The sequence below is a fragment of the Eubalaena glacialis genome, chromosome 11 (genome assembly GCF_028564815.1).
Source record: "Eubalaena glacialis isolate mEubGla1 chromosome 11, mEubGla1.1.hap2.+ XY, whole genome shotgun sequence".
In the NCBI taxonomy this organism is placed as follows: Eukaryota; Metazoa; Chordata; class Mammalia; order Artiodactyla; family Balaenidae; genus Eubalaena; species Eubalaena glacialis.
In genome coordinates, this window is record NC_083726.1 from 32,663,117 (window position 1) to 32,673,570 (window position 10,454).

The 10,454-nt window shown below is 36.0% G+C and overlaps 1 protein-coding gene across 2 annotated transcripts in view; it reads left to right on the plus strand.

Annotated features, from left to right (window-relative positions):
• The window catches only part of C11H12orf50 (chromosome 11 C12orf50 homolog), a 31,401-nt gene extending 21,536 nt beyond the window's left edge, over positions 1–9,865 (plus strand). Inside the window, exons 6-12 of one of the 2 annotated variants that reach the window (XM_061205903.1) lie at positions 343–453; positions 1,629–1,736; positions 3,089–3,205; positions 4,660–4,764; positions 5,016–5,219; positions 6,625–6,717; positions 9,840–9,865. In XM_061205903.1, coding sequence (XP_061061886.1) covers positions 343–453; positions 1,629–1,736; positions 3,089–3,205; positions 4,660–4,764; positions 5,016–5,219; positions 6,625–6,717; positions 9,840–9,865 — 764 coding nt within the window. The remainder of the gene's footprint in view (positions 1–342; positions 454–1,628; positions 1,737–3,088; positions 3,206–4,659; positions 4,765–5,015; positions 5,220–6,624; positions 6,718–9,839) is intronic. The other variant, XM_061205904.1, reaches the window with a different exon arrangement.
• Positions 9,866–10,454: the final 589 nt, after the last annotated feature.

Consider the following 10,454-nt stretch of genomic DNA (forward strand, 5'->3'; position numbering starts at 1 on the left):
CTGTTCATGGTTAGTAGATGAAAACAAAATAAATATTACAAAATTCATTATATGAAAAGCACATCATATAAACTAAATATACATACACTATAGAGTTAGATTGCTTAAATTTTTTAACTGCCACTTGATACGTTAGCCACATAGGAAAATAAACTTGCCTTCTGCTTTCCTCCTAATTATAAATTGGCTTAAAATTTGTATAATTATAAATTTATTGTTCATCAAATCACTGTGCAAACAATATTTCCATTAACTTTTAGTCTTTTTACTGTCATCATAAATTCTATCATAAACTTAGGTAACCGCGTAATGGTTCCTGGAGTGATTTTTTTTTTTTCCTAGGGGACAGTCTGACAGTTCCAACAAAATTCAGCCTATTTGAAAGGCAAGGTGAGATAAAAGCATCACTGGATAGGAAACCAAGGACTGACATTGCTGCTTTTGAAAATGGAGGTGAGTTAGTTTATTACTGATTGATTCTGAGTATGTCACCATATAATAAATGAGTCTGAATTTTCTCTCTCATAACTGATTTGTTTCATCAACATCTTTTTAGCATTTTATTCATTGGCTTTGGATAAACTCCTTGAGGTCAGGAATTGTGTATAATCAATTGCTCTAGACGAATCTCTAGTAGAATGTCTGGCACATGATGTGCACTCCGTAAATATTTGTAGAATAAATGATTTTACATTTAAACAATTGAATGACTAGATGTATAGAGACGCGTTTATAAAATTTACAGATGACTGGAAGTTAATATGCTGGAACAATGAGCCAGACTTAACAACGTAAACTCAAACTGTGATAAACATAATCTCTTGCATTTAAGTCCAAGACATTACCGGTAGGTTTTCTTCAAGTTGGGAAAGACCTGACATGATATATATTGTGAGGAAAAAAATAAATGTTTTTGTTGGCCACAAGGTTTCAAAATAATTCAGTAACATGTGTCAGCTACCAAATAGCTAAGGTAAACTTACATTGAATTATTAGGAGTAGTATAGGAAAATAATTAAATGTGATAAGTCATTTAAAATACTAGTAGAGTGTATGACTTATAGAAAGATGCTCCATAAATGTCATCTATTATTATACTAGTTCCACTGATTTCTGTACAGGGTAGTCCACATTTGGGCATCATTTTTAAACAAGGTTACTTGAAACAAATATTTTATGTTAAGAAAGGGTAACTTGTATGGTGAAGGATCTGAAATTAAGTATTTAAGTAATATTTAAAGCAACTATGGATATTTATCCTGGAATATAGAAGATCTTTAAGGAACATAAAAACTGCTTTCATATATCTGAAGATATTATGTGGAAGATAAATTATATTTACTCTGAGTATCTCTAAAGTGTGGTAAAGATTGTTATATGGAAAATTGTGTTGACTGTGCATTTTCTTCCAATTATCTGTAAGTGTACATACTGTATTTTCATATATATATATACACATGTATTAATCGAAACATATGATATGTATAGAGATGGTGATGGTATCACTGAGAAGTATTTACATAAAAGTGTGCAAAAGGGGTATTTTAGGGGAGGATTATCCTGTATTAAAAGATAGTTTTGTACAATTTTCTGCCATCATTGCCACTGACAGTAAGTTATTGTCATAGGAGGTGACTGTTACATTCCACAGAGGATCATATTTCTTGGAGTAGATGAAAATGAAGCTTTAACTGAAAAGAAAGAAATCACGATGTCGAAATGTTCAAATGCTAAAGGTAATGAGCCAGTCTATATTTTGATCCATTTGTAATTTGTATAGACAATTTAAATATAAAGCATGATTTTTGTAGAGGCAAGGTAATAAATAAAAATATACACAAAATACACTAGATAGGAGTCAGAAGCCCTAAGTTTCCAGTCCTGGCTCTATCCCTAATTATTTGCCTATGGGGCTTCATCTTTTTTTAGCTTCAGTTTCCTTATCTGAAAAATTAGCCTGTTGGACTACATAATTTCTAGGAGTCTTGCTAGCTCTAAAGTTATTGGTTCTCTTAAATGGTAATACCCAGTCCTCTAGTTTTTTTTTTTTTTTTTCAGCTTCCAATATTCAGTGTGATTGAATTTTCTTAGAAAGCTTTGTTTGTGAACATATATATACTGAGAAGAGTATTAATTCTCATGCTGACTTCCCCACTTTATGATTGTTACTAATTATAGTCTGTGAATAATCCAGAGATATGATAATAAAATACATCCTCTGTAGTTTTATGCTGCCTTTATCGTGCTTAGAATCCCCCAGCTGGGACCTCTGCTGGGCAGCTCTCTCAGTCACAGACAGTACAGCTGTCCTCTAATTAGAGGACTTCACATGTTCTCCATCTAAGTATTAACCAATTACATCTACTGTTTTCCCCACCATTAAATAAATATTCTTAAGAACAGGAAGACACTTGTGATCAAATTCTCCTTATGGAAAATTATATGTAAATCTTGTTTCCTCTCTTTTGCTCAATCCATCAAAAAACACACACCTCTAACTACACTAATAACCATAGCCACCATTCACGTGTGGCTGTTTAAATTAATTAAAATTAAATAAAAATTTTAAAATTCAGCTCATCAGTTGCACTAGCCATATTGCAAGTGCTCAATATCCACATGTGACCAGTGGCTATCATTTCAGACAGCACAGATTTAGAATGTTTCCATCATTGTAGAAAACTCTATTGGATGGTCCTGCTCCAAAGCTTAGAACAAGTGAAGATTGTTACAGGTATTTCTTCATCCTTGGTTTAAATTGGCACACTTGATGTAAAATTGATAACCTTTTATTTTTTTGTATTTTATTTTTTTATACAGAGGTATTAAAAATATTGCCACAAATATATAATTTACATATTGAAGATAATGGCTGTTATTTCTGAATTTTTAATGTTTTGTTAGTGACAAATTTGGGGGACTCAATGTGGTAATTAGGGAATTTCAGTGGTGGGTTCTAAAAATTAATATACCTATATATATTTTAAATAGGTATGCCCATCATATAATGCTTGCAAAGTGAAATACCAACTGAAACACTTCTTTTTACTAATAGTGACATTCTATTTTCTTAATTTGCTTTTAAAAGATAACAAGGACAGTCCTCATCCAAAGCGTTCCCTAACTACCCGACTAGTACCTACAACGCATGTATTAAATGCTACTGAGAATATCAGTATGAAGTGCAGAGAGGACCCCTCTTCAAGTGAGACATCAGCTCTATCACTTTTTGGCCTTAGATATATTTGCCTTATCATGGATTTGTTTTGCTTATTTGAAGGAGAATTTTAAAAAAGAAAGAAAAAAGGATGGTTTGAAAACTATTCAGGATTAAGAATTAAAGACACAATATTCTTCTAATTGACAATGAATTGTGATGTAGGTCCTAGTAGATTTTACACTTTCCCACTAGTTTAATTTAGATATTAAAGTTAATAATATACTACGTTCTCTGAAGATTCATTAGTACATTTTAAATTTAACCTGTGCTGGGATACGTTGACAAATTTTTATTATGTTTCAGATTTATTTTTCTTGGTTTGGCTTCTCCTTGCTATTTAGTACTTGGAGCTTCTTCTCTTGATGCAATTAAGACTCATGAATCTTCCTGTTTCCCTCCCTCCTTCCTTCATTTTCCTTATTTCATTTATTGAACCCCTGTAATATTCTTCAGCCCCAGCTGGGAAACAAAGGGAACCGTGACGGTTTACCTGAGAGAAGCTTAGTGAAGTGACACTTGTGAAAAATATGGTTTCCAAGTTCTAGGAGTGGGAGCCTGAGAGTAAGGGTGGAGCATGATGTTTGGAGCGGAGGTGGTGAATCAGAGCTTCACTGAAGGCTTACTGCTGACGCTGAAGATGAGAGCTAGGGCGAAGAGAGATTTATCAGCCCGCTGTAGAGAGCTAACGTAATCTACAGAGTGAATTTGATGTTCATTTTCTCTGTGTAGTAGCTACTTGTGAATGTTTAGGATCTCCACATAGAGAAATAATAAAGAATGCTCCTCTTTACTAAATCGTTTTAAGACACTCTGGAGAAATGTACCTTAGATATTCCTGGAAAATTGAGCATGCACATAAAATTTTCCATGTAAAAACATGCAAGCAAGAAGTGAATAACTTAGTGATATTAGCACTTACAAATTCTGATTACTGAGGCTTATTTCACCAAACTATCTATACCCCCAACTTCTTAAGATCTTAAAACAGTAAGGTAATAGTCATTAAAGTATTTTACACTAATCCAACTTCTTAAGACGTAGTAGTTTTGGCTTAAAAAGTACAGAAAGATTTATGTTCAAAATCACAATTCTAAAACTACTTAAAAATAACATTATAATGGGATATATAATTATATTTGGATTGTAATTTTATGTTCTTTTAAACCTACAAGGATCCACACATTCCTTTGGAGAAAAGCATTTTTCTCCAAAGGAACGTTACTTATTGAAAGTTTTCTCATCAATCAATTTCCAAGATAGATTTTTTTGGTACTTAAAATTAAATCACCCTTTGTTCTAGAAAGTAAAGTACTGGGGTGGTACATTTATTTTTTTCTCTTGCTTGACATGTGAATGCACAGATATGTAATTATCACCTACAGTAATTTTCACATGAAAGCGTCTCTTTAAAACCTGTAAAAATTTGTATCTTCTTTAAGTAAATGATGTCCAACCAGTGAGGAAGCCTCATTTTAAAGGCGTGAAAAAAAGAAAATGGATATATGATGAACCAAAGAACTTTCCTGGCCCAGGAATGCGGAGAGGTAAAGTGTCTATGTATTTGATATTCCTAAATTGTAATTTGAAAAGAGATTAAATAATATTTTCTAGCAGAAAAACAAGTCATTGTCATGCAACATGTTATTTTAGATGTCAGCCCAATTCCTATAAACTTAGTTCTTTTAGCTTACATTATCTTCCGTTGTGCTATCAAACATTTAAAGTGCAATATGTTATTTACAGGTGTGAAATCAGCTTGTTTTATCCCTCACTCTCTTCCCCCTTTCTTTTATAGCAGTACAGGCTCCAAATCCCCAAAATAAAATGAGTTACCATCGCAATAATAAAAACGGAAATTCTGAGAATGCCTCCTATATCCATGTTCAGAGAGATGCTGTCAGAACTGTCTCAATGAATGCACCTCCCCGCAGCAGGCCCACAAACGGGTCCTACAATAAAGTTGATGTTAACAAGGAACCCAAATTCAACCTCTATTCAGGTGGAGTTCTACACTTATATAAGGCTCTTTACTCATGTCTGTGGTTTGCATTCCCATGGAATTTCCTGATGGTCCAACCAATCTTAATTGCTATCCACCCCCTTCTTTTTCCAGGCCATCACCACCATAACATCTTAGAAAACTAGTAAGAGGAGTTTTGTCCATGTGCAGGAGTACACATGATTTAAAGGATATTGGAGAAAACATGTTGGCTGCAGATGGCTTGACATGACCCTCTAGAATTTTGTCTCAGAGCACTGCACTTTGTTCCCCCTGGATAACTTTATTTCACTCTTGAGGATTGTTTTTGAATGGTTGACATTTTCTTGTTCCACTGACTGCATTGTTCAATTATCACTTTCTGTCTAGTGCTGTGGTTTTTCTTTAGGCCTTCATGATTACTTTCTGAAAGGGTTAGTTTGGGGGTTAACTGCAATATTTTTGACAACCTCTCATCTCTCCCACCCATGCCCAGATTGCTTCTAAATCATTTCATCATGTAATAGGCAAAGTCATAGTATTTCTCAGGAAGTACAAGGACGCAAGGGAGGAGGGAACCAAATCTCTCTTTTTTTTTCCCCTCTCTCAGATGAATTTGGCTCTTTTAAAGTTGGGTTTGTTTTCTCAACTTAACAAAAGGTCACTCAATTCCCTGTAATTTCATGTCTGTATTTTCCTGTGTGCACAGTCTAGTTAGTAGAGTTCTGAATGTTGTGTACTTTCTGAAACATAAGTGAAAACTCTATGTCTCTCTTAGGTCCTCCTTTTACAATTTAAATAGAAGTTGGCTTTTAAATTATTTTCTTCTATTTGTTTTAGAATGGAATGATGTATGGATTTATATATAAAAATAAGGATATTCTTAAGTGAAACAGACTTTTAATTTTATTTACTACTATTATTTTGTTATTAATTTTATTATTATTTTACTGTGAGTGGATAACTGTGAAGAATACAGTAACTACCAGAACAGTTTGATGCCACAGTCTAGATTTGTGTTAAGGTGCCCTCACCTATCTTCCTTCCTTCCTTCCTTCCTTCCTTTCTTTCCTTCCTTTCTTTAGCTCTGCAAATGTTAACAGAATTTTATGTAAAATCATGGTAAGGCCAGGCAATGAAACATTTTGATTACATACACACATCATACTCTTCTCTAGCTTAGCCTCGTGGGAGCAAGCCTTATTTGAGGAACTGAACAGTCAATTAAGAGATGTATAACCGTGTTCATTGATAACTTAAATGGTTTTAATAAGCTCACTTGTATCCCTGATGCCTTAGCCTTGAAATGGTAAAATGAATTATTAGAGAATAGCTTCACCTCTGAGATATTTATAACTTTGAAATGCTCCTGGAATATGATTTTTACATTATAAAATATTTAATTCCTGTTTCCTTTTTCTCTCAGATAAATATATGTCAACATCATATAATGGTTCAGCCTGGCGAAAAAGAATTCCTTTTTCAAAAACATATTCAAAAACTGAAAAGATATATACAGGTAAATATTTACTAGTGATTTTAATGTATCATACAATTCTGAAAATAAATGACAAGTTTTTAAGCTCAAGGAACACATTTTAGAAAATTTAGAAAGTTTTCACCATATACCTAAACATAATTACTTGGAGTTTAGTAGATATCGTCTCTACTAGCAATTTAATTTTACTTTTTTATTGTGTTTTCCTTTGCCTATTTTTATTTTATCAGAAATCTTTTGATATATTTCTCTCCTTAGAAGCATAGCAGTTTCAGCAGTTATGTAATATAAGATGCATTCTTTGTTGAACTACAAAGCAATATATAAATCCATATTTTGACACAAAATATTAAAGCCCTACTATATCCACCATGGACACATATTGGCTGGTAATGGCTGACAGGGCATCTAAGACGTAGTTTCCAGGCTGGGAGGTTCAAAGTGACTATGGTCTCCCCCTTGTGCTCTGTGCTCTGGGAGGGTGTAGGGATTCCAGGAACCTCCTCAGTGTAAAGGTTTGTAGCAGATCCGGCCTCAGGTTTGGGATCTGGTTCTTCTACTAAAAAGCTTGGTGTCTTCTCCCAGCTTATTCTGGGGCTGGCTCAGTGGGTTTGGAAAACCACACAGGATAAAATGGTTTCAGTTATTTCTTGGAAAACTGAACCTTTCAGAAAAAGACCTAGATAGGGAGTTCCTACCTAAATCAGTAGCCTAGAACTTTCAGAATCATCTGAAATCCATAAACTCTTATACGAGAGGTTCCCAGAATGAATCAGAACACATCCAGACTAGAAACTGTACACTTTCCAAAATATACAGCTGAGATCTTCTAAAGCAGTATTTCCCTATAAACTCTTGACTATAACTGTGATGCAGTATGCAGACCTGTATATATATTTATACTGGAGTCAGTTGTTTTCTTTTTTCCCATCTCTTCCCAAATCATATTGTACTGCAAGAAAACTCTGCTGTGGCACTATTTAATTGATTATATTTCCTCTTCATTTCACGTGGGTTGCACTTAATTTGGGGGGGAAGGAGGTGAAAAGGCAATGAAAATCCTAGATAAAACTACCAATTGTCAAGTCACATCTTTTTCTCCCATGGTTTCCTTGTGGGTAGGATGTTATTTGGAGCATTAAAGGATGTGCTTCTCACCCCCCTGCCCCTGTCCCAGTGACTACCCTTGTATTGCAGCAGCCTTCTCCCCTCCCATCCCACACAGTGAAACATGAATCACCAAAGGATTTGGAGAAAGGAGGGGTCACTTCAGAGTATGAAGCATGTACCATCCACATATGCCACAGGAAAAGGGATGTGACAGGGGATGTGAGCCAACGAAACTGCTCTTTTCTTTCAATCTGAAGAGTAAGGAGGAGGGTATGGAGAGACAGCAAGAGAGCAGAAACTGTGAAGCCACTTACGCAGTACTAGTTCCCTCCTCCCCTTCTCCTACCACCTCCAGCTATGCCAGGGCCCAGGGATAGAAAGGTCAATGATAGAATTCCTCTGGAACTTTTAAGAATCTGAGTATAAAGAGGCTCTGCATTGTACTTCCCAGATGCAATCTAGGGGGGAATCTTTGGAGAGAGTTTCTCAACGCCATCTGGTGGTGGGGTTGTGGGGAGGACGAGGCACGTCTAATGCAAGAGGGCTGGAGACAGAGCCTCTTGAGATTGCCAAGCTCCAGGGTTGCTTGGGAGGGCATCACGTAACCCTGTGAGTTTCAAGTGAGAGTGAGTTCCTGGGAGAGAGGACCAGCAGGTCTACACAAAGTCTTCTGGCTAGGCCTAAAGGGATAGCATCAAAAAGATGCCTTTGTGGTTGGGTGCTATTCCGGGGAGGACTCAGCTGGAACCTCAACCGTTTGCTGTGCCAGGAAGTCAATTAGAAACCAAGCCATCATCCACTGATCAAACCCCTGTTACGTGAAGTATGGTCTGAGGGCCACCAGCAGTGATATCACCTGGGAGCTTGTTAGGAGTGTGGAATCTCCATGTCAGACCTACTGAATCATTATCTGCATTTTAACAAGATCCCCAGGTGATTAGGATACACATTAAAGCCTCAGAAACCTTAGACTATGTTATCTGGGCCACTGTTCACCAGCACAGGACCCAGACCTTGTTGAAACCCAAGATTGTTGAGAGGACATTCTTTTCCTACCTGTCACACAGCAGGAACCATCCTCCCCAGTCCCAACCCTAGAAATTAGGATAAGCAGCAGGAAGGTAGGGGAGGGAGAAAAACCCTCAGAATTTCAAATCTGAATGTGATTGACATATACATGTGAAGTAGCTAAGAAAGCACTGAATGGGACTAAGTTTATATGCAAATTTTCTACATCAGGCAGAATGGGAATTTAGAATCAAGAAATTAAATAGAATTATAACAAAATAAAGTTAGTTTTCTTACTTACCTGAGCTTTTGCTGGGAAATGTGTAACCCCTAAACTCTTATCCTTTCCGGTTGTTGTTGTCATCACCAGAATAGGGAGAGAAAGAGTAGCTTGTGTTTCCTCCCCTACACTTCCTGCTAGGGCACAAAGGAGAGATTTCAGCGTTTCCCGGGGGACAGGTGGACTGCTGGAGAGAGCCACTAGTCTACTCCTCTAAGGAATATCTGGAGCCAAGGCCTCAGAAGTGTAACTGGGTGAGAGGAGTCTTTGGGACAATGTTGGCTGCTATGAGGCTAATGCAATAAGAGAGGAAAATGTGTCTGCGGGAATCGAGGAAAGGAGCTGAAGGCAGTTAGAGATGTCGTTGTCAGCCTTTCCTTGAGGCCACTTGTCCTTTCTGATAGGCATATAGCTGGTGTCACTGGAGGTGCCTTTCTCCAGAGGAGGGAACATTCATTCTGTTCATTCTGGGTGCCCCATGGTGCAGCCTTCTATATACTGTAGTATTATTTCCATTCCTCTCCACCCCTCCATCTAAATTCAAATCACAGCTAGCGGGCTTCAGAAAGAAGTGGAATTAGTTTGAATGGCATTCTGAAAATTTATGAATTAGAACAATAAGCTTAGTTTTTGTTTTGTCTTTAGATTTATGGTAAGTGATTAGCAAAAGAAATGCAAATTTTTGGTACCCTGAAAAACGCTGAAAAAGAGAATAATTGAAATATTTTTTCTATTTTATTATTAGAGCCAAGAAGAAATGGGAGCAAGTAAACCTGGAGGTTGAAAGAAGAGAAAAATGAGAAAAGAGAAAAGTGCCAGAGATCATCTGGTTTACAATCAAAATGAAAATTCAAAGAATGAGATACTCAAGTACTCCATACTGTATACTGGATAGCCAAAGATGATAATTGCAAATTCTGAAAATAAGATGCAGGAAGTACATTGTGCTCTTTCAAAACTGATAAAAATGCAAATTACAAACAGCTGCCTGTGTATTTATATAGGTCTGGAATTCATTCAGTGCATTGCCACAAACATTTAATAAAATTTAAAAGTTTGACAATTAAAATCATTCTTTAATTGTAAACTAAGATTGCACAGATTGAGGAGTAAAACTGTGCCTTTGATTTCTATTTTGCAATATTCTTTAAGGAAGAAACCTCACATTTTCTTTCTTTACCTAGATTTTAAGCTGGGCGTCAGTGATAGTTACAGATAAAATGTAAACAAATTCAATGAAGTCCCAGGATTACAGTTTGGTGGTGAGTATGAGAGGAATTCTAATAGAAATACACTTCAATGTGTTGTAGAAAGAGACAAAGATTGGTTTATTATTCAGGGCAGTTGCTGAACAATGTCT